The sequence below is a fragment of the Rana temporaria genome, chromosome 1 (assembly GCF_905171775.1).
Source record: "Rana temporaria chromosome 1, aRanTem1.1, whole genome shotgun sequence".
Lineage (NCBI taxonomy): Eukaryota > Metazoa > Chordata > Amphibia > Anura > Ranidae > Rana > Rana temporaria.
The window spans coordinates 601631585-601657010 of record NC_053489.1 but is presented as its reverse complement, the minus strand read 5'-3'; the positions used below and the strand labels follow the sequence as shown (position 1 = coordinate 601657010).

The window sequence follows — 25426 nt, the reverse complement described above, 5'->3', positions numbered from 1 at the left end:
ATTAGAGCAACTGTACTGTAATGATACACAAGGCTGTAAAGAAGTTGGGAAGAACAGGAAGATGCTTTATTTATGTGATAAACTGTCTTAACCAACTCGATACAAGACACTTTCACCCCCACCCCTGCAGACCAATTTTCAGCTCTTAGCACTGTCACACTCAGAAATTTTATTTGGATACAGTTTTGCATGACCGAATAACTGGCATTCAATCATTTTTTGGGACAGATAGAGCTTTCTTTTGCATTATAAATGAAAAAAAAAAAAGTTTAGTTTCTGTTATGCAAATAAGCCATCTTACTTCATAAATTTAGGCCTAAATGTACTCTGCTACATTTCCTTGGAAAAAAAATATAACCCAAATCAGTGTATCCGTGTAAAATTAACTATGGTATACATATCAGAAAATTGATCGATCGTGATGTACTATATCATTTGAGACCCTAAAATGCCAGGACAGTACAACACCACCCCCTCTCCAAATGACCCTTTTTTGGAACGTAAACAATATATTTAGAAGGAGGCATGGCGAGTTTTTTTAAGTGGTGTTTGTCACAATTTTTGGGGAAAATTATTAAATAGAATTAGATTTTTTCACAAAGTTGTCATTTTAACAATACTTTTAATTACACCACAAAAACACATTCTGCTATGCCTCCCAAGTATATATCACGTATTAGACTTTCACAGCCTAGCCCTAGATGCCTAAAGCGAAGAGGCAGCAATTTAATAAACAAGTCTGCTTGTATAAAGAACATTTTTAATGCCTGGCCATAGTGTATAGGTGAACAGTACCTATTGTGTCTACTTGCCTTTATAGCTTGGCAACCGGCACTACTGGGACAATGCATTATTTTATCTCATAAAAAGGAAACAAGTGCCCAGAGAAGTATGGATAAAGTCACCACTAACCTCTCTTCCTCAAAATGCTAGTTGCCTGGTTGTCATGTTGACCCAATTTCTTCAAAACTGAGCAACAAGCAAATAGTCATCTGCAAAAAAAGTCAGGATTTCCCAACATGCATACTTGTTCTAGGCCAATGACTCACAAAGTATAGAAGCCATGGGATTACCATGACAATCGGGTAGCTAGCGTTTTTAAAAGCACAGGGCAGCAACAGGCGTGGTTTATACCTCCCCCTATGTACATGTTAAATAGATAAGTAGATGATTCGATTTATCAGGCTACTTATACCGTGTTTTCCCGAAAGTAAGACCTACCCCAAAAATAAGACCTAGCATTAATTTCCTGGAGGGTGTCAATATAAGCCCTACCCCGAAAATAAGCCCTAGTTTAAAATGCTTATAAAATCCTATAACCCACTCTATTACAGTAGTGTATAATGTACAATGTGTGTGTTTCTCTGATATAAATGCGGGGAAGAGAGCTCCGGTGGGTCACAGAGCAGCGCTATAACGAAGGTATGTGTCAAAATGATATTACAGAAACACACACATTGTACATTATATACTACTGTAATAGAGTGGATTATAGGATTTTACAAGCATTTGAACTCAATTCACACTGGGGATTTCGGTCTGACTGGGAAGGGGGGGGGGGATAAAAGACAGCACATTACATGGTAAGACCTACCCCGAAAAAAAGCCCTACTGTGTCTTGTGTTGCCAAATTTAATATAAGACCCGGGCTTATTTTCGGGGAAACACGGTATATGACCCCATTTTTGCTCATGGCACAAACAAGCTACCATGTTGTACGTGTTTGGGATGTTCCTCATTTGAAGGTCCTAATAAAGATGCACTGTTCAAATGACTACACAAGCCTCCCATGTTATGAATTAGTTTACTAGCATTGAGCTAGAAGTGTGTCAGCTGCCGAGCATCCCAGCACTACGGAGACAGAACCACCTCAGCTGAATCTGATCTGCCAGACTGCTGAACGAAGAGATGGCCAATGTGTGGATACAGCAGTTTGCTCCCAAGCAAGTAAACTCAGAACAATTCAGTGTAATGAAGCATTTCGCCCTGAAGTACAAATGTTCCTCAAGGCCATCAGAGACCAGAAAATCATTCAGACTTGCAAATCACACTGGAGTCAAATACAATGTCCCAAGATTATATTGAAATGGAGGTTACCATTTAAAGCGGTAGTTCACCCTCCTTCACCCCATTATTCCATTACTTTCGGCATCGTAGCGCGAGCTACGGTATGCCGGTCTTAAATTTTTAAACCCCGTACTCACTGTGCTATTGTTGATTGAAGAATCCGACTCCCGCGGGGAATGGGCGTGCCTATGGAGAGGGAGGATGATTGACGGCCGGCTCTGGCACGTCACGCTCCCCGAAGACAGCCGGAGTAGGTCTCGGCTATTCACAGCGCCTGCGCACAGGCTATGCGCAGGCGCCGTGAATAGCCAAGCCTATTTCGGCTATTTCCGGAGAAGCGTGACGTGCCAGGGCCGGCCGTCAATCACCTTCTCTCACCAGAGGAACGCCCATTCCCCGGATTCTTCAATCAACGATACCGCAGTGAGTACGGGCATAAAAAATGTAAGACCGGCATACCGTAGCTCGCGCTACGATGCCGAATTTAATTGTCTAATAAAAAAAACTTTTTTTTTTTTTTTTACAGGGCGAACCCCCGCTTTAAAGAAAAATTGAAAGAATAATAAATTCATCTGGCAGTATGGCAATGCAAGCATTACACACCTATAAAAGGTATTAGAAATAAAAAACAAATCCTTTAAGAGCTGTATAGGAGCAGGGGTTGCATTTTCTAAACTCAAAATGAGATCATCCCAGGACTTCAAAGCTCCATTCCAAAATCCATGTGTTTCCCCTGCGGGGAATAGCCCTAGCAGATCATTCCTCAGGTTGCAACAATGGTATCTGATGAGCTGAGTGACATCTGCATTCACTGAACATTCATAGGACACCCACATAAGTGAATGCAATCTCATGCAAATTTTTAGTAATTGTTTTCCCTTATGCTCTAAAACCCATACAAAAAAAAAATATCAATTTCTTCATCAATTTAGGCCAATATGTATTCTGCTACATATTTTAAGTCATAATAATCGTATATTGATTTGTTTACTAGCAATAGCAGCGATCAGCGACTTATAGCGGAACTGCAATATATTGCGCGGGACACGATCCGACACATTTTTGAGAACCAGTGATACGAATACAGTGATCATTGCTAAAAAAAAATATGAACTGTCACTGCATTAATAACACTGGCAGGGAAGAGGTTAATATCAGGGGGCAAGCAAAGGGTTAACTGTGTGCCCAAGATGTGTTTTAGTGTAGTGGGGGAGGCAATTTTACTAGTGGAAGGCATGGATAGGCAGACTGCCGAACGGTCAGCTGTTGCCGGCAGACATCGGGTCCATGGGTCCTGCTGATCTGCTCCCACTGTGTAAAAATCACAGCAAGAACAAGCCGCTGGTAGCGCCCGATAACCGCAAGTGCAGAATCACACATACACACGTATACATACACACAATTCTGTGCTGCCTATCCAGTGCCACCTATCAGCGACCACCAGTTTTATTTTTCAGACATTTTTAAGTTTGTTTAGCACTAAATAAACCCCAGTGGTGATCAATTCCCATCAAAAGAAATCTCTATTTGTGGGAAGGAAATGATAAAAATGTAGTTTGGGTACAGTGTCGCATGATTGTGCAATTGTCATTCAAAGTGCGACAGTGCTGAAAGCTGAAAATTGCCCTGGGAAGCGAGGAAACTGCCTGGTATTGAAGTGGTTAAATCCAACTTACTGTGTAAATAGATCATAGAACAAGAGGCCACTTACCTTGCCCCAGACACCTGTCTTGTGAAAAGCATAGATCCCAACTGAGTGATGGCTGTCCCGCCCTCATCATTCAGATTCTTCAAAGACATAGCTAATTGCCACACAAAGACAGAAAAATAAAAAATTATATATAGCTTATGCTGCCAAGTTTTTTTTTTTATATTAACAAACATGTTATATTTACCTGCTCTGTGCAATGGTTTTGTGACAGAGCAGCCCCAATCCTCCTCTTCTAGGGTCCCCTGCTGGTGCTCTGTGCTCCAACCATAGGAATCTGAGTGGGGTGTGTATGTGTATGTGTGCAGGTGTTAAGGGCATAGTGGAGTGAAAGACACAGGTTTAGCCCAGAGCACGTGCGATTTGGATTCAAGCTGACACAGAGCACTTATGCCAGGTTGACTTATTTTGAATAGCATATATGACATTACTGTGGACTTTTGGATATACGTTTATAAAGTTGAATATTTACTTGTTGCACATTGGTTGGTATTGCGCTCTTACTTAGGTAAAGGGACTGCTTTACGATTATCCTTTAAAGTGAAAAACTCCCAAATTTTGGGTTGTCAACAGAATTTGAGCGACAGCATTCAATGGGTACATTAGTTCCGGTGACAACCAGGGATTCCCTCTCTTTGAAAGGATTTCCTCTCACTTCCTATTTCGGCTATGGGACAGGAAGTGAAGGTAAAGCTCCCCAATGGGACAAAGATGGCAGAAAAAAACCCCAACAGGGCTTAAAAAGGGAGTTGAATGCATTAACCGGTTCCCGACCGCCTCATGTACTTCTACTGCGGCACAATGGCACCGCTGTGCGAAACTCCGTAAGGTACGGGATCCTCCAAGAGCTGCCAGAGGATGCGTGCCCTGCCTGGCGGGGGATGCAATGCGCGTCGCCGGCGGGCGCGGTCGCATTCACAAAAGCCAGCACGGGGTTTTGTGTGTGTAAAAACAAATCCCTATTCTGTCAGGGAGTAGAAGTAGAAACAATGATATGTCTGATCCCCCAGTCAGTCCTATCTCCATACAATTAGATCACACCTAGGGAACACACACGCACACACACACACACACTTAACCCCTTGATCACACCCTAGTGTTAACCCCTTCCCTACCAGTGACATTTACATAGTAATCAGTGCATATTTATAGCTGTTAATGCACTAACATTCCCCAACTGCATGCAGCACAGCCCTATTCATATGAAATGGTCACATTTGCAAGACGGGAATACCCACCAAACACAACAGGGAGTTTAATTCTTTGCAATGACTGCAAAGTAACATGGCTGAGACATGTGCACACCTCTGGCCACTGCAGCTTAAAAAGGAGAAGTCCAGTCTGAGCTTCTCCTATGGGTCACAGGAGTGAAATTAGTTTTGCACTCCTGTGACCCGTTTTCAGCGGAGAGCAGTCGGCTCTCTGCTGTTGTCACCAATCAGTCCAGGCACCGCAACATCCCAACTCCAAGAGTCTCCATCAGCCAGGTGCCAGAACTGATTGCCAGTCTCAGTGAGCCGTTGAGATCGCCGTTCCACGCCCCTCCACAGCTCAGTGCTCCAGTGAGCGTGGAGAAGCAGAGAGGAGAGCTGCTGACTGACAGGCAGCAGCTCTCTGCTTAGGGAGCTGTGAGAATTGAGCCATCGGCAATGTTCGGTTCTCAGCGCAGAGGCGCCAGGGGACAGATGCAGCATCAGACCAATACTGCATCCACCTAGGCAAGTATGAAACTGCAATAGCCCCCAAACCCATACTTCTCTTTTAAAGGGAAGTGGTAAAAATGTGGTTTGGTAAAATTATCCCTTTTGGAGTTTGAGTGAGCCAATGAAGCTAAATTCTGGGATATACCTTAATCCTTGCACTGACAAGCCCCATCCAGCAGTCCTGTATTGCATGCTAGGATGGCAAAGGCCCGCCCACAAACCAGCAGAATCAAAAGAAGAGGAGGAGAGCGGCAGCTGCCCAGGGAGCAAGGAATATGACATCACAGCTTTTTCGGCCACACCTATACTTAACCATTGAAATATGGGGGGACCCCACTGCAAGGGTTTTTTTTTTGTTTGTTTTTAACAATTCAGCTCCAATTTGGATTTGAACATTTTCAGCTTATTAATACTAAACAGTCTAACAATGCACAGTGGGCTATCAAAGACCATTTGTACTCAGCTCTCAGACTGGACATAATAGCAAGTGCAATCAATAGACCTATTTTACATGGAGCTGTGTAAAGGCTTTGTACTGGTAAAACACATTCATTGTAGGCAGACATAAATAACGCAGTAAACTCTGAGATTATTTTCTTTTGAAAAATCAACTTGCTTCACTTGAAAACTGAAATACAGGAAATATTACCCAAGGGTTATTGGAGAACAAAAAAAAAAAAAAAAAAAAAAGGGGGAAAAAGAAAAAGCAGCTCTGGCTGCAATGCGCAACTTTTCGGTGCTGTTCCTTGAAGACATACACCTCCATCAAGTGCGGTTGGCCCTTCTCCTGGTTGACTGACACCTAGTATATTTTATACCACTTCTTGTGAGCTCAGGATATCAAGCACATTCCTTGTCCCCTATGTGGCAGTGTTCTCTGCAGGATTCGGGACCTGCCTACTAACAGGGGGAAGAGGAGGTGTATGTCACGTAACAGATCAGACAAATTAACCAAACCAAAATGGGGTTAGGGGTGGAGGGGTTGGTCGGAGGAGTTTCCAACCTGGAGTTGGGCTTTTATCATTTTAAATGGTAAATCCAGATAACAAGGGATTTAGGTTTTGGGTGGATGCTGCCAAGCCCAGTGACTTGATTCCCAGATCCAAACTCCAAACCTATGTGTCGTGAAAACACCATTTACAATGGCACCTTAATGTACGAATACCGTGCACCGCAACACACATGCTGTGCATTTGTGCTAAAAAATAATGCAGGTGTGTTTTGTTTTTTCCCCACGTGCCAAGGTGCTCTGCCAGCCTATTTAAAAATGAATGGGCTTTTAGAATGCTGGAAGCCTCAATGTACAAAATTACCGCATATACTCGAGTATAAGCCGACCCAAATATAAGCCGAGGCACCTCATTTTACCACAAAAAAAAAAAAAATGGGAAAACGTATTGACTCGAGTATAAGCCTAGGGCTTGTACCAGCTTTGAAAAAAAAAACACACACACACACACACACACACACACACACACACACACACACACACAACGGTGCTCCCCAGCCGTAGGTCCCCCAGACAAAAAACTTTGCACACTTGTAGAGGAGAAATGGGGCTACATGTGTGCCAATTTCCGGGTCCAGGAGACCTACGACCGGCCGATACCGTTGGGAATCTATGGAGGACAGACAGATCTAGGACCTCCCTAGACATTCAGCGTATTATAGAGATACAAGCAAAGAGTTGATCTAGCCAATCAAAAATCAACCCAAAACTGAATTAGCTTAACTTACCTAGTGAAATTGGATTGTGTGGCGTATCTAGTAAGCATTCATTGTGCTTTTCTGCAAGTGCCTTCAATTCACTGGAGAGATATGTAAACATTTCCTACAAGAAAAGAACCGGGTTACTGTGCATAGATGTGTGAGAAAGCCGCAATGTACACTTGAATTGTGAACTCAACAACAACCGATGCAACAATCTATATGTCATAAGTCATAGTAAACACAGGGCAGTGTCTCACCCACGAAAGGGCTAAACAAAATTGGCAAAAGATCCAATGACTGAAAACTCATTTATTTGCCCCATATATACTGTATTTATCAGCGTATAACACGCAGTCGTATAACACGCACCCGAACTTTTAAGGCCACGTACACACGGTCGTTTCAAACCGATGAGAATGGTCCGACGGGCCATTTCCATCGGTTCACCGCTGAAGTGGCCTGATGGTCTGATGTGCGTACACACCATCGTTCCAAAAACCGATCGGGTCAGAACGAGGTGACGTCAAACACACGACGTGCTGAATAAAACGAAGTTCAATGCTTCCAAGCATGCGTCGACTTGATTCTGAGCATGTGCGGGTTTTGAACCGATGCTTTCTGTACTAACCATCGGTTTGGACCGATCGGGCAGCGCTCCATCGGTTCGATTTTAAAGCATGCTTTAAAATTTTGGACCAAAGCAAAACAGACCGATGGGCTATACACACGGTCGGTTTGGACCGATGAAACTGAACCTCGGTCCATTTTTATCGGTTTTGTCCGACCGTGTGTACGCGGCCTAAGAGGGAAGTTTCAGGAAAAAATTATTCCACAGCCCCCTGTGTATAACACGCAGGCACAGTTTACCCTCTATTTTCAGGGTAAAAAAGTGAGTGTTATACGCCAATAAATACAGTAACTATACTCCTTAAATAATGAGGTTTATATACTAAAACTGATTCAGTTAAAGTGATTGTAAACCCTAGTCATGAAATGTGAACAAAGCACATAATCTGTAGGGTTTATTTTTCTCTCTCCAAAACTCCAAGTGTTGTTTCTCTCTGGTGCTTCCTTCCTCTGTTACAGTGAGGGAAAAAGTATTTGATCCTCTGCTGATTTTGTACGTTTGCCCACTGACAAATAAATGATCATTCTATAATTTTAAATGAACGGTTTATTTTAACAACTCCTTTGTTGCCTTTTGGTCATTCTGCTGGAATACCCATCCACGACCCATTTTCAATGCACTGGCTAAGAGAAGGAGGTTCTCACGCAAAGATTTGACAGTACATGGCCCCGTCCATTGTCCCTTTGATGCAATGAAGTTGTCCTGTCCTGTCCCAATCACCCCAAAGCATAGTTTCCACCTTCATGTTTGACGGTGGGGATGGTGTTCTTGGGGTCATAGGCAGCATTCCTTCTTTAACCACTTAAGCCCCGGACCTTTAGGCAGCTAAATGCCCAGGCCAGGTTTTGCGATTCGGCACTGTGTCGCTTTAACAGCCAATTGCGCGGTCGTGCGACATGGCTCCCAAACAAAATTGGCATCCTTTTTTCCCCACAAATAGAGCTTTCTTTTGGTGGTATTTGATCACCTCTGCGGTTTTTACTTTTTGCGCTATAAACAAAAATAGAGCGACAATTTTGAAAAAAAAACAATATTTTTTACTTTTTGCTATAATAAATATCCCCCAAAAACATATATAAAATTATTTTTTTTCCTCAGTTTAGGCCGATACGTATTCTTCTACCTATTTTTGGTAAAAGAAATCCCAATAAGCGTGTATCGATTGGTTTGCGCAAAATTTATAGCGTTCACAAAATAGGGGATAGTTTTATTGCATTTTTATTCATTATTTTTTTTTTACTACTAATGGCGGCGATCAGCGATTTTTTTCATGACTGCGACATTATGGCGGACACTTCGGACAATTTTGACACATTTTTGGGACCATTGTCATTTTCACAGCAAAAAATGCATTTAAATTGCATTGTTTATTGTGAAAATGACAGTTGCAGTTTGGGAGTTAACCACAGGTGGCGCTGTAGGAGTTAGTGTACACCTAGTGTGTGTTTACAACTGTAGGGGGGTGTGGCTGTAGGAATGACATCATCGATCGAGTCTCCCTATATAAGGTATCACTCGATCGATGCAGCATAGTGAAGCACGGGGAAGCAGGGGAGATTAGACAGAACAAGCACGGTGTGGTTTAATCTACTATAAAGGGAATAGGATAAAAAAAAAAACAACAACAACTTTGTCCTGGTCTCTGTGAAAAAGTAATATGAAAATACAAACCGTGAAGTTTAATCCTTACATTTGGCTGTTGGGGGATCTTATTAGGTCCATCAGATAAGCAGCTTAACAGCCAACTAAAGGAGATTGCATGCAACTCAGTAGTGCAGGGGTTTTTGTGCTTTAGGCTAGGTCCACACTGCTGCGAATTCTATTGCAAATTTAAATTACCGTATTTATCGCGGTATAACGCGCTCCCGCGTATACCGTGCACCCCCAAACCTGTGGAAAAAAAGTTATTTTTGTACTTACAGTTTTGGTGTCTTGCGCGGCGTCCATCGGCGGCCTCGTCGGGTCCGGCGTCCTTCTGCGGCTTCGGGTGTCCTCTTCGGCGGGTCCGGTGTCCTTCTGCGTCGTCGGGTGTCCTTCTGCGGCGGGTCCGGTGTCCTTCTGCGGCGGGTCCGGTGTCCTTCTGCGGCGGGTCCGGTGTCCTTCTGCGGCGGGTCCGGTGTCCTTCTGCGGCGGGTCCGGTGTCCTTCTGCGGCGGGTCCGGTGTCCTTCTGCGGCGGGTCCGGTGTCCTTCTGCGGCGGGTCCGGTGTCCTCTTCGGCGGGTCCGGTGTCCTCTTCGGCGGGTCCGGTGTCCTCTTCGGCGGGTCCGGTGTCCTCGCGTCCTCACCGCTCGTTTCCCGCGCCGAGTTTTGAATACTGCGCCAGCATATGCCGAGCGCAGTACACTCGGGCAGGCTCGGCCAGTCTCGGCTTCTTCCGCGGTCACGTCCTGGACGTACAGGACGTGACCGCGGAAGAAGCCGAGACTGGCCGAGCCTGCCCGAGTGTACTGCGCTCGGTATATGCCGGCGCAGTATTCAAAACTCGGCGCGGGAAGCGGGTATCGGCGTATATCGCGCACCCACGATTTTGCCCTGATTTTCAGGGCAAAAAAGTGCGCGATATACGCCGATAAATACGGTACATAGTTACATCAATGCATTGCGAATATAAGCTGTGGGGAAAAAAGGGTCCTGTGCGAGTTTGATCCGTGTGAGATACAAATTCAGCTCTATAGACTGGCACTCCCTGAAATCGCGGCACAAATGCGGTAAAAAAATAAATTGCAGCAGTGTGAACATAGCCTTAATGTTCCTCTCTTTTTTTTAGTATGGGTCTAAATTCTGTTGAGACACTTACTGATAGGATATAATCTCCCGGGGGTTTATCCTATAACTGATTTTCATACAGCAGTTCTTGCTACATAATAGGCCTGCACACCTGCCCTTAATCTATCCATTATTATATATGTGCTCCAACTTGGTAGACTCAAAATTAAAGTTAGGATTGCAGTACACCGGGGGGTGCCGTGACGTGGCTGCTGCAGATTCCACATATATTTGCAAATGTGTGCAAACTAAAGCCCTTGTTTTTAACATGAACTGTTAGGACAATTTGGTTTGTTGCAGGCTGGCTGGTAGGTGAGCTGGGAATTTGCTCACCCTCTTCCCCTCACATATTGATAAAACGTCTTGTATTCTATTCAAAGCATTCAAAGCATTCTGTAATTGAACAAGGGGAGGGAAGAGGCAGATGAACAGGACCGCCCCTTGTCCAATCACAGAATGCATTGTATTCTGTAAATAGAATACAAGACTTTGCATCAGTGAGTAAAAGCTGCTTCTGTCAAACACTGTTACTTTTCTATCTACTCCATTTTATTCATCTACAGATCAAAGGGTTGAGCTCTGAACTGCATATGATGTCGGTTAAAGCACAACGCAGGAAAGTGAAAGCCATCCTTGCAGTGAAGACTATAAGGTTTTCCATGCCCATTTATGTCTAGTGGATGGTAAAAGTCAGGGCTTTTTTTTCTCAAATAATAGGTGCTGGAACTCAACCGCAACCCCCCTAAAACCCCTTCCCCACACACACCCGCCAAATCACATCAAATAGTAGGTGTGGTCAGTCAAATTTCACAAACAGGCGGAGGGTTTTAAAGGGGCATTAAATACCAGGATTGCATTACATACAGCGTGCAGAGTTCAGGGGGGTTACACACAGAGTGCAGAGCTTTCACTTGTAAACACAAAAACCGGACTTCTGTGTTTACAAGCGATTGTGGTGAGCAGCGGCGCCCGCCCCCCCCGCCAAGTTCCCACTGAAAAAAAAAGCCCTGGAAAAAAGTACCTTTCTCACCCAATCCTCCGTTTAGCTGAACCCCAGGCAGATGGCGTTCCCCTACATTTTGACAGCGAGTGTCCTCCTGTCCATTGAAGGGCAATAGACCCCCGGTTGGCATTGATGAGGTCACTGACATCCGACTGCTGGAGTGCAGTGGGGAAGATGCTGCAGTGACTGGACTTGCAATATGGAGGAGTCTGCGGGAGTGGAGGAACAGATAACTATACAGCTTTACCCAGTCCCCTAGACATAAATGAGCAGTTAGCACTTATAGTGCAGGCAGAGCCCCACAGTAAGATAGGACTTTTACTTTTTGTGGAGTTCAGCTTTAAACCACTTAAAAGGACTGCCCGTCGCAGATATACAGCGGCAGGGTGGCTCTATTGCACGAAACTACGTACCCGTACACTGTTCCCTGTAGTAGATAATGTTTGCGCGTGCATGTCCGTGGCACGAAGTGGGAGCCGATAAGCGGGTCCGGCGGCCGCAATCGCTCCACAGAGAGGCAAGAGGGGGGGGGGGGTTAGACACTATGGGCCAGATCCACAGTGCGAGTACGCCGGCGTATCTAATGATACGCCGGCGTACTTTCAAATTTCCTCAATCCTCAAACCAAGATACGACGGCATCTGGGTTTGATCCGACAGGCGTACGGCTTCGTACGCCTTCGGATCGTAGATGCAATACTTCGGCGTCCGCTGGGTGGAGTTCGCGTCGGGTATGCAAATTAGCTATTTCCGACGATCCACGAACGTACGCGCGGCCGTCGCTATCTCTTACGTCGTCTCTAGTCGGCTTTTTCCAGCGTAAAGTTAAAAGCTGGTATTTTGCGGCGTATAGTTAGACTTGCCATGTTAAGTATGGCTGTCGTTCCCGCGTCGAAATTAGATTTTTTTTTTTGCGTAAGTCGTCCGTGAATCGGGATGGACGTAAGTCACGTCTAAGTTTAAAAAATGAAGTCCTTGCGACGTCATTTCGCGCAATGCACGGCGGAAAATTTTGAAACGGAGCATGCGCAGTTCATTCGGCGCGGGGACGCACTTCATTTAAATGAATCACGCCCCCTAATCGCCGATTTGAATTCCGCCACCAGAGATACACTACGCCGCCGTAACTTACGGCGCAAATTCATTGTGGATTTGAAACAAAGTCAAGTAAGTTACAGCGGCGTAGCGTATCTGATACGCTGCGCCGGTGCCGATCTATGTGGATCTGGCCCTATAACTTTTGCACAAACCAATCAAAATATGCTTATTGGGTATATAGGATATGTAGCAGAATACATATTGGCCTAGATTTAAATCAAGACATTATATTTTTATTGGATAGGTTTTATATATCGGAAATAAAATAAATAAATAAATAAATAATAATAAAAAAAAATAAAAAAGGTAGTTTGTCTTTTTTTTGTTTATATCGCAAAAAACACAGAAAAAAAAAGCTCCATTTGTGGAAAAAAACTGTGCCAAAATTCAAAAAAGGCCTAGTCATGAAGGGGGGGGGGGGGGGGGATTGAATACATTTTCCAGAGGTCAAGTGGTTAACCAACACTGATCAAATCAGAATAATTTTTTTTTGTTTTAGTTGGTTACAGGAAAAAAAAAAAATTTGCAAAACAATGTAGCCAAAATTAAAGTGTTTATACCAAAAAAATATCCGAAATCTGCATTATAAAAACAAACTGTAGGGTTGCCCATCTACCTCATTTGCATTTCCATTTCATATTAAAAAGTTGGCTGCAGTGCAATTTCAAAGAAATAAATAAAAGTAAATACAAAATGCATCAGGTGATAGCGAAGGTCAGCTCTTGGCCATCAGCAATGTAAATCTCGATAAGATAAATTAATATTATGTGATGCTTAATCAGATAAGGTTGGATTTGTGACTTCACCTTCAGCTGCCTGGGAGATGCATGTACTGATGTTTGCCCTTGGACTCACCAGTCAATAAAATGCATTAAATAATCAGGCTTTTATCAGAGGAAGGGAATACCATGCAAGTTGTCGCCATCAATCACTTTTTTTCTAACTTCTAGCTGGGAAAATAACTTTCCAGCTCCCCCACCTCTAACATACCGTACATGCATCCAGTTTAGTCTCATACAAACAGATGGGGATCCAATTTAATGCAGAAGAGATTAATAGCGCTTCTGGGCTTGAATTTTTTTATTTTAGGGGTCAAATCAATAACAGGCTATTTTTTTCCGGAGTTACTTCTATGGGGAACTTAATAGCACCCCAAGCAAACCTGGAGCACAAGGTCTTATTTCAGAGAAATGAGATGGCAGAAGCATTGATTTTCATGTACTATATTTAACTCCATTTCAATGCTTTTTTTATTTTTTTTTTTGATGAACAATCTGCAAATTTTGAAAAGGCTTAAGTATGTAACATGCCCACATAAGCGGGAGGTTTTTGTGTTGGTGGTGAAAAAAAAAAACTTCCACAAAAAGAAATCAATGTCAAATGGTAAAAGGTCCTGTGAAGGTAAAAGGCTACATGTGACTGAAGAAATATAAAAACGAATTCTTAGTATTTTTATAGCAATTGATTCTCAATAGGATGCTATATAGACAAAGCAGAAGTGAAGGTCAGAGCTATTGCCAGCCAATGAAGCAGCAACATGGCAAAGGCACCTTCATGTAGAAACAATCCAGGTCCATTAAAGAGCACTGTCCACTTTTTTATCTGTCGGGTACTCGTACTTGATGTAAAGTGATCTTCAAAATATATAACATTTTAAATTAGAACCTCTTACGCTGCAATACAGTCTGGGTATTATATTCTTATTTGTGCAATGGTTAGGCTTTATAGGTGGGGGAATAAAAGCTAAGCCAAGTACCATTGTATCCAAAGTGGCCACATAATCCTTTTAACATTTAAAAAAAAAAAAAAGTCCCGTCATGTGACTTGGATGGCAACCGTCTTAAAAATACTCCACACCCTTAACCGGAGATGATCCTACATGCCCAATGGGGCAGGATGTGGAATATTACCTTAGCCACTTGCTGATTAGGCCCTTCCTGGAACGGTTTACTAGTTCATATTAATATTTTTTGCTAGAAAATTGCTTTGAATTTATTTTTTTATAAAAATAACATTTCTTTAAAAGCACCCTTGTCCCCCTGTGCTTGCATGCAAAGGTGAATGCATACCTAGGTCGCGCATGTGAAGTATCGTCGCAAACGTAAGAGCAACAATTCTGGCACCAGACCTTCTGTAACTAATCTGGTAACCTATAGGCCTTGAAAGTGTTGGTTATAGAGATCCAAGTACCGTAGTTTGTCGCCATTCCACGAGCGTGCACAATTTTAAAGCTTGACATGTTAGGTATCCATTTATTTGCCATAAAATCTTTTCATCTTTCACAAAATAATTGGGTATTATGTTGCGTTTTGTGCATTAAAATTCATTAAAAGCACCCACTAAATTTATTTATTTATATAATATATATATATATATATATATATATATATATATATATATATATATAAAAAGGTGTCTAGAATTTGTTTTACGCCATATTTGGTATTATTAGAAATTGAGAAGGCATCTCAGAGCAAGTGTTCTGTTGTACAGGTTAGTATTGCATATGCACAAGATAATTGGTCCAGGCAAATCCATTGACATTTTCAAAAGGTTATAAAAATTGAGACTTGTGCAAAAATTCATAAATTTGATAAAACAACAGCATATTTTTTATTACAAAACAATTGTATTCCTAATAATCAATTCTTCCCATCTTGCATATATAGACCCGGTCCTAAAGGCCAGGTTCAAAAAGGTGCAGGAAAAAAAAAAATGCATTTATTGCTCCCCCCCCACACACACGAGCCTGCAGAGTATTGCACTCACTATCAGTGGATGACGGGTGCAATCCTATCCTATACCTCTTTAGGGTTTTCTGCTACAGAGCTGTAGGCAGTGTGAACTTGTACATAAAAAGGTTTTCACATAAAAGATTCAAATTTTTTTCTATTTGGATTCAATCGGAAAAATGCATCCTGAAAGTTGTGTGCAAAATGAACCTCTTATCCTTAACCACTTAAAGGGGTTGTAAAGGAAAACATGTTTCTTCATAATAAGCATCCTTTACCTGCAGACATTCCTCTTTTCACTTCCTTATTGTTTGTTTTTGCTCAGAAGTTACTCTATTTCTTCTCTGTTCTGTTCACTTCCTGCTTGTCTGATTGTTACTCACCACCGCGAAGGGAGGCTTTACTGCGGTGGTCAGTAACGTGCTCGCCCCCTCTTGGGAACTACATCTGTGCGGCAGGACGCTCTCTACGTGTTAGAGACTTCAAGGAGGTGTGAATTACTGGGCGTGCCGCAATGCATACTGGGAAATGTAGTTCTTACATGAATGAGCACCTCAAACCAGGAAGTGAATGAGAGAACAGAAACTAGAATGCCGGAGGTGATATAGATGAAGGAATTTAATAGGTATGTACTCGTTTTTTAACAGAATCATTACACTATTCTGTCTGTCTACCTTGCAGACATTAATTTTAGGCAAAACATTTTTTTCCTTTACAACTCCTTTAAGGACCTAGCCTGTTTTTCAGTTTTTACTTAGAATTTTTTTTTTTATGTATGTATGTATGTATGTATGTATGTATGTATGTATGTATGTATGTATAAAAAATATGTTTGGAGGTTCTAACACCGTAGAGAATAAAATGGCGGTCATTGCAATACTTTGTCATATTTGCGCAGCGGTCTTAAAAGCGCACTTGTTTTTGAAAAAAATTCACCTTTTTCAATTAAAAAAATAAGACAACAGTAACGGTAGCCCAATTTTTTTGATATTGTGAAAGATAATGTTACGCCGAGGAAATTGATACCAAACATGTATCTTTAACTTTAAAATTGCGCCTGCTCGTGAAATGGCGTCAAACTTTTACCCTTAAAAATCTCCATAGGCGACGTTTAAAAAAAAAATTCTACAGGTTGCATCTTTTGAATTAGAGGAGGTCTAGGACTAGAATTATTGCTCTCGCTCTAACGATTGCGGTGATACCTCACTTGTGTGGTAGTAACACCATTTTCATATGCGGGCGCTACTCACGTATGCATTCGCGCTTTTTTTTATTATTTATTTTACTTGATTTTATTTAATTTTATACAGTTAAAAAAAAGAAAAAACATGCCTTGTAAATAGAAAAAAGCATGACAGGTCCTTTTAATAATGAGATCTGGGGTCAAAAATACCTCAGATCTCATATTAAGACTAAAATGCAATACAAAATGTAATACAATTTTGTCATTTGAAAAAATGACAACAAAAAAATAAGTATGGGCGGAAGTGACGTTTTGACGCCGCTTCCGCCCTGCTATGGAGATGGGTGGGGGCCATCTTCCCCTAACTTGTCTCCATACCCAATCGCCTACGATAATGGTGATCTTGTGGCGAATCCGCCACACATACCACCATTATTGGTTACAGGACTGCTCACGGAAAAATAGGATTTTTGTACTCGCCGTAAAATCCATTTCTCTGAGTTCATGGACGGACACAGCAGCATTGACCTTAGGGTTATATACCTTCCTTCTAGGAGAGACTAGGCAGAAAAAACAGCACTTTAAGTGTTAACACTTCTCTCAGTACAGCACCTCCCAGGGGGCATGTCCCCGGGTACATCCCACTCTCTGGAACATCCAGCCTCAGTTCGTAGACAAGCAGTACAAACAAAGGAGGGGTGGGTGCTGTGTCCGTCCATGAACTCAGAGAAATGGATTTTACGGCGAGTACAAAAATCCTATTTTCTCTTCCGTTCATGGACGGACACAGCTACATTGACCTTAGGGACGTCCCCAAGCAGTGTCAAAAAAAATTGAGGGGTGAAAAAAAAAACACGCAAACCAAGCTTCACCCCAAACAAACCAGAGTTCCTCAACAGAGGAATTTCAACCTTAAACGGCCGCCTGTAAAACCTTGCGACCAAAGGAGGCATCCAAAGATGCACTCACATCCACCTTGTAAAATTTTGAGAAGGTGTGGATTGACGACCAGGTCGCCGCCTTACATACCTGTAAGACAGACGCTTGATGACAGAAAGCCCAAGAGGCACCAATCACCCTGGTCGAATGCGCCGTGACCTGAAAGGGAGGCGCCCATGAAGTCGTTACTGCAGTCCATAGAAACTATACTTTTGAACGTCGAATAGCTATAAACTCATTAAAATGTAGGGCATTTGACAACTGTTGGTCTATATGGCCTAAACTTGTATGATGTATGTATTTTTAAGCCTACATGTTGTACTACTGCTGAAAATCGTACTGTACTTCCACATCGATTATTGTGTATATCTATTCTCTTGTATCCCCTGTTACTTATGATAAAAAAGAAAAATTTTCAATAAAAACCTATTGATTTAAAAAAAAAGGGAGGCGCCCACCCCTTTAGGGCATAGGCTTGGAGCATGACCCGTCTGATCCACCTAGAAATGGTGGCCGACGAGACCGACAGACCTTTTTTAGGACCAGTCACCGACACGAACAGTGAGTCCGACTTCCGAAACGGAGCCGTAGCAGCCAAGTACACCCGTAGGGCCCGAACCACGTCCAAGGAATGCAAAGTGGCCTCCTTCGGGTTTTTCGGTCAAGGACATAAGGATAACAAAACAATGTCCTCTCTAATGTGAAAAGCCGAAACAACCTTTGGAAGGAATGATGGCTGCGGCCGCAGCACCACCTTATCCTTATGGATGACTAAGTAAGGAGCCTTGCAAGACAAGGCCGCCAGTTCAGATACTCGTCTGACCGACGTAATTGCCACCAGAAAAACCACCTTCTGAGACAAAGTCCGTAAAGGAATCTTCTGAATGTCCTCAAAACGGAGCTTCTTGAAGCGCCGAAAGAACTAAACTCAAGTCCCATGGAGGCAGTGGAGGACGCACAGGAGGGGCCACATTCCGGACCCCCTGCACAAACGTACGCACCAAGGAGTGCGCCGCCAAGGGTCACTGAAAGTAAACAGCTAGAGCCGAGATCTGACTCTTAACCATACTTAAGGCGAGAGCCTGATCCACTCCACGCTGTAAAAACAGCAGAATCCGGGACATCACGTATGTACGGGGGTGCCACTTAATCTCTTCACACATAGACATGTAGGCCTTCCACGTACGATGGTAAATCTTTTGTGAAGTAGACTTCCGTGCTCGTAGCATGGTAGAGATCACCGAGCCCGACAGACCTCGGTCCATCAACACCTGGCTCTCAACAGCCACGCCGTCAAAGCCAGCGACTGTAAAGCAGGGTGAAAGATAGGACCATACGACAGAAGGTCTTCCCTCAGGGGTAGACGCCAGGGAACGTCTGCCACCAGACGCACCAGGTAAGCGTACCAGGGAAGGATTGTTGGTATTCCCTCGGCTTCCACCCAGCGCAGCAGGCGAGGAAGAAGCTGAAGGGGATGGAAAGTGAATATTAGGCGATAGTGACCCCAAGGCGCCACCAGCGCTTCTGACGTGTCCGCCCACGGGTCCCTCGACCTGGTCACGAATCGTGACACCTTCCGATTGAGACGAGACGCTAAAAGGGTCCACGTCCGGAGTGACCCATTTTTGGCACAGACTCTGAAACACCTCCGGGTGTAGCGACCATTCTCCTTGGTCTAGCTTTTGGCGACTTAGATAGTCGGCTTGCCAATTCAGCACCCCCGGAATGTACACCGCCGACAGAGCTGGAACGTAGCTTTCGGCCCACCGGAGGATGTGCGCGACTTCCGTCGCTGCAGCCGAGCTTCGTGTGCCCCCCTGATGATTGCCGTATGCCACAGCCGTGGCGTTGTCGGACTGGATTCTGATCGGTCGGCCTTGCAGACCCAGAGACCACTTGGAGAGACACAACTTGATTGCTCGGAGCACCAAAACATTGATTGGAAGGCAGGACTCCTCCTGAATCCAGCGCCCCTGGGCTGACTGGACACCCCAGACACACCCCCCCCAGCTGGAGAGGCTGGCATCCGTCGTGATGACTATCCAATAACACGGCAGAAACTATTTCCCGGTCCGGAGTACCAGAGACGTCAGCCACCACACTAGGGAGGACTTGGTCAGTCGACTCACCCGAATCTGGTAATCCAGAGACGAAGGAAGTTTGTTCCAACGTGACAGAATCTCTCTTTCTGTAACATTGGGCATACGGAACTGCCTCGAAAGAGGCCACCATCAGACCCAGCACTCTCATGCAAAAGCGAAGCGACGCCCATCTCTGGGTCGCCAACCGCTGCACCGCAGATTGTAGAGTCTGCAGCTTTTCCGCTGGGAGAAAAACTCTCGCCTCCAAGACCAACCCCAGATATTCCAGCCGCTGAGACGGCACCAGCACTGACTTCTGGATATTCAGCAGCCAACCGAATTCTCGGAGGGTCTGACAGGTGATAGACACGTCCTCTTCCAATTCTGAGCTTGGAGGAAGCTCTCAGAAGAAGGTCGTCCAGGTATCCCACGATAGCGATCCCGCACTGCTGCAGCAGGGCCAGGATGGGGATGAGCACTTTGGTGAAAACACGTGGTGCCGAAGCCAGGCCGAACGGGAGGGCCACAAACTAAAAGTGGTCCTCCCCGACCGCAAAGCGCAGAAACCTCTGGTGTTTCGCGCATATTGGGATATGCAGGTACGCGTCCTTGATAACCAAGGATGCTAGGAAATCCCCCTGATGGAGCGCTGCTATTACTGAGCGAATCATCTCCATCCTGAGTTTCCGAAAGTAGCCGAACGTCGGTGCGCAGGCGCCGTATAGAGCCGCACTGACGTTCGGCAACTCATGATGCGATGTATGCGACCGTTGGAAGGCTGTCAATCAAATAGGAACGCCCAGTCCCGATGACCATACCCGGAAGCGGTGGAAAACATCTATCTCTAAAACGGTAAGTACTGCATTGATTTAAAAAAAAAAAAAAAAAAAAAAAAACACACCTGATTCTGCTTCAAATAATTAGCCTCAATCTAATGTTAAAAAAATATATTTCGGGCGAACCCCCGCTTTGAGTGGTTACAAATACCGCAGCTGCTGACTTTTAATATTGGGACACTTACCTGTCCAAGATTCCCGCGATGTCGGCACCCCAGACAATTTTCAGATCGGCCGTCGGCAGGGCCGGCCTTAGTTGTTCAGGCACCCTGTGCAAGCTAATCCTGTGGTGCACGCCCCCCCCCCCCCCCCCGGTCACCTAAACATACACAAAGAGGAAAAAATTATTTGGAACAAATAATTTGTTTTAATTTAACTTTACATTACACAACACCTTGCATCTCTGGACCCCTTTACGTTACACAGCACCCTGCACCTCTGGACCCCTTTACATTACACAGCACCCTGCACCCCTTTACATTACACAGAACCCTGCAGCTCTGGACCCCCTGCATGTTACACAGACCCCCCTTCAGTATATCCACCCCTTCAGGAGGAGCCCCCCCCCCCCCGTTTTGATTGAACCGGCTGATGCTGCCCCGACATTCAGCCTGTGTGTACTAGGCTTTAGTCTTGTTCATTGATCACTTTCACAGCCTTTTGGAAAAGATCAAGTGTAGTCTTCAAGGACTTGGCTTTTGTCTGTGAGAATGAGGGTTTTTGCAGCCTTGACACACTCAGTTCCTCCTTTAGATAAGCAACTCCAGACAAAAGCTACAGTGATCCCTGTCTATTGTTCGATCCGTTATTAGAAGGTAGCAGGTACATAAATGCTGCATCATATGTCCTTTAAAAAATGGTGCACTGCACACATTGTATTGAGACAATATACTGTGACATTCAGATTACAGTTAGCTATTCTGTATGGGTTATTACAGTATTTTTTGTATAATTCTTGGCTTCTTCTTTGCCCAGAACACTTGTTTCGATCAGAAAAGCAAAGTGTTCCTAAATCAGACACAAGGCACAGGCTTTCAGGCAGTTTCCTGGAGACCGGAATACCCATAGCAGCAACTGGGTTAAATCTCTCAGCATTTACAGACTGACATTTATACAAACTTCAATTAACCTCTTCAGATTTAAACAGACCTCCTTTTTTCTCTAGCACAACAGCTTACCTTCCTTTCTGTCAAGAGATTCTTATATCCACTTGCACCAAGTGACAGCAGTGTTATTAGGACATCCAGAGATGGAGAGGCAGATGCTCTCCCTGGGTACATTTTGCTAATTTCCTCCAGAAAAGAATTGCTGAAACCAGCGATAACAGCTCCCCCTACTGGAACCATGAAATTCTTGTCCAAGCTCTGCACAAAAGCATCTATTCTTCCTTTCCGAGCTCCCTAGAAATCAAAAATAGAAATGAAGGCTCTTTACATGTATAGAAAATAGTGCATGGAAAAAAAAACAAAAAACATTTATTTTTACTATATATATACATTTTTGTGTGTGTGTGTGTGTGTGTGTGTGTGTGTATAATATATATATATATATATATATATATATACACACACACACACACACACACACAATTTATTTTATACCAATGTAACTATACAGAATATATATATATATATATATATATATATATATATATATATATATATATATATATATATATATATATATATATATATATATATATATATATATATATATATACATACATACATACATACATACATATACATACACACACATATATATACACACACACACACACACACACACACTGTACCTGGGAACACAGGCAACTTGGCACAGGCATGCGCGCACACTTGTTAAGCCGCCAACCTCCTGTGTTCAGAATGCAGCCAGGGATCCGCTTGGCACAGGACCCAAAAGCAATACATAGACCATTTATAGACATTTCAGGACAAGCCAAGGTAGGACTGAATATGGAAATGTTTAGTGCCAAGAGGTTACCATCATAGCAAAGATGTATGCAAGTCTCATGTAAAAACACTGGGGACCTGGGTTGCTTGTTTCAACTGGGTCTCCCCTTATATCAAAACCTTTAACTCAACCATTCAGCACTTGACCTAATGTTTAGCCAGGCAACTGACAGATAACAGAAGAGAAGCATTCAAGTGAAGTAAAGACAGATTTGCTTCATTATGGCAGTGCTTAAAAAAAAAGAAAGAAAAAAAAAGAAAAAAGTGGCTTAAAGCTACAGAAGAATAGTTGAACCCTGGACATCGTAGCGTTTCTTTGTTCAGCCGGTTTCACACCATGCGAATTGTGTTTAGCACACATTGACGCGTTTAGTTGTCCTTTCCCTTTTTTCCCCGGTTATTTTGCATTTTGAGAAACCAAGTAGCCCCATCTTCCATCAGAGACAGTCCCTCTACTACATCTGTGAAACGATGCTCATGCTTCCACCTGCAAATGCTCTCGTACAGAGGCACAACTCGATCCTTCTCAGGGCCCCAGTGCAAGAAACCATAAAGGCCCCCAAACCCCCCCTCCCCCACCTTCCATCCAAGCCCTCAGCTTCCAGTTCTGGGAAGGTGTCCATGGACATCCTCCCAGAACCCTGCCTCCCGCGTGCTGCCTGGGGTGCGCATTCAGCACGCTTTGGGACACAGCTGATCACAGATCACGGTAAAGGGCCAACCACAGGTGCCCTTTACCATGTGATCAGCTGATCACATGTAAACAGACTTGCCAGTTATTGTCAGTCCTTTCGAGAAAAGGAGAGCCGTTAACCTGCAAAACTGTCAAGTACATTGTTTACACTGATCATCAGTACCCAATCAATGCCACTTGTGCTGTCCATCAATGTCACATATTGGTGCTCATCAATGCCACCTATCGGTACCTATCAGAAGGACTCTGAGCCGAGTGCATCTCTCTCATACAGCTCAGAGCCTGCACTGGACCTCCCACTCCCTCCCTTGCACAGACAGAACAGAAGAGAGTGTAGATCTGCTCCTTCTCCTCCCTCCCCTCTCCACCTGTGTAGGAGGAAAGTGTTAAGAGGGAGGAGAAGGAGAAGATTTGCTCTCTCCTGTCCATACGAGGGGGCGCAACTGTTAGTGCAGGATCTGAGCCATATGAGAGAGCCCTGCAGCAAGCAACCCCGCTGAGGCCCCACCCCGTACAGTGGCGGAACGCTATGGCGGCTTATCTCCCTTCACAGCTCTCACCTGTTTGGTGACCTGGATACCAGCAGCTTAGGGATGTCTCACTTGGGAGCAGCTGGTTGCTTGGCGTGCCGTGATGACAAGGTGTGTTCCCAAGCAGCTCAGTCTGGAGCTAGAAGAGAAGGGCTCAGGAGCAGCAGAGGGAAGCTGGATAGGATGGGCGACGGGGCTGTAACAGGGATTCCTGTCTTCCGCAGCTGCCGAATGCCTGTGGGAAGGAAAGGAGAAGCAGGCATTCAGCGGCTGCAGGAGGCGGGGGGGTATAGATTCGGCTATATGCTGCCCCTCCTAGTCAGCTTGTCAAGGAAGCCTCACAGTCCCCCTGGAGCATAGGGCCGGTGTCCTATCATTATGGGTCCCCTATCAGATAGTGCCCGGCCTGGACTGCACAATCTGAGATCACGGAAATCTCAGAAAATGAACATCTGTTCCATCAGCTGTAGTTGGAGCATGCGCAGTTAACATGCTGCTTGCGCCGGTCGCTCCCGATGCTTATCAGATGGGGGACCCATGAAGATAGAACGGCGCTGCCCTCGCTCAAATACAGCAAGGGGCGGATGTTTTTTTCTAAGGGGCGGGTGTATTATGCTTATCCACACCGCTCACTGATAGAACATCGCTGGCCGAGCATTTCAGAAAAGCACCCGCCCCTTTGAGGTTGGACATCATAAATTTCTTCTATTCAGCGAGCGTGGCCTCTTATAATCATATCCGCCCCTTGCCGTTTAGAGTGAGCGGCCAGTGCTGCACTATCAACGAACGGCGTGGATAAGCATAATACACCCGCCCCTTGCTGTATTTGAGCGCGGGCAGTGCTGTTCTATCTTGATGGGTCCCCCATCTGATAGAGCGAGCGGCGTGTTAACTGCTCATGCTCCAACTACAGCTGGTGGAACAGATGTTCAATCTCTGAGATCTCCGTGATCTCCAATTGCGCATGCGCAGTCCAGGCCGAGCACTCTTTGATAGGGGACCCATATTGTTAGAACACAGAGTCGCAAGTGTGACCCCTGTAGCTACGCTCCTGCTCTCGTACGGAGTGTGCCTCACCCCTGGTCAACCGCACAAACCTGACGGGGCGCTAACCATTTCCCACTTAGTTGGACATACACACAAGTTTTTTGAGAAAGTCAACAAAACTTTTGAAAGGAGATGATTATACTTTTAAACAGGTCTGCATATGTGACATCCCTAACATTTTATGTCTACAAACCCTCCCTAATAGGTACAGAAAATTGCATACATGCAAAGTTCTAGATTCAAATATGGGTAAAATATTCAAATTAGGGTACTCAAAAAAACTCTAGATTAAGGTGAGCCAAATCTGAATTGCTGCAGACCATTCCATTGCGTCCTTCCTCCTCCATCTCCTAAGATTCATTGAGACAGCAAGCTGCACTTGCACTAAAATAGCTGCAAATCTGCATACACATTGGAGGTCTCCAGGAGGATGGAATTTAGTTTACCCCAGAAAATCTATTTAAATTCTATAAGAATGATTATTCATGAAAATACACTTTACTGTATATAGGTGACACACCTAATAATAATCCCAATAATGGCAATACCTGCTGGATAAGATGCATACACTTTGAAGACTGAACACCGTAGGCATTATTCACAATGTGTGGAATATCATACTTGGCACAGATCTCTGCCAATTCTTCCAACCTAAACAAAGCACAAGGAGTTTATTTGTTAGGTATCCCCCATATGTCAGTATGCCATCAACAATTTTTACACATCTAGAAACTTAAAATAGTAATTCCA

The 25426-nt window shown here is 44.1% G+C and overlaps 1 protein-coding gene across 1 annotated transcript in view; it reads right to left on the bottom strand.

The window, feature by feature from the left end:
• The window catches only part of SEPSECS (Sep (O-phosphoserine) tRNA:Sec (selenocysteine) tRNA synthase), a 62494-nt gene that overhangs the window by 4330 nt on the left and 32738 nt on the right, over nucleotides 1-25426 (bottom strand). Inside the window, exons 6-9 of the mRNA XM_040335172.1 lie at nucleotides 25225-25327; nucleotides 21632-21853; nucleotides 7216-7309; nucleotides 3779-3869 (exon numbers count right to left, since the gene is read on the bottom strand). Coding sequence (XP_040191106.1) covers nucleotides 3779-3869; nucleotides 7216-7309; nucleotides 21632-21853; nucleotides 25225-25327 — 510 coding nt within the window. The remainder of the gene's footprint in view (nucleotides 1-3778; nucleotides 3870-7215; nucleotides 7310-21631; nucleotides 21854-25224; nucleotides 25328-25426) is intronic.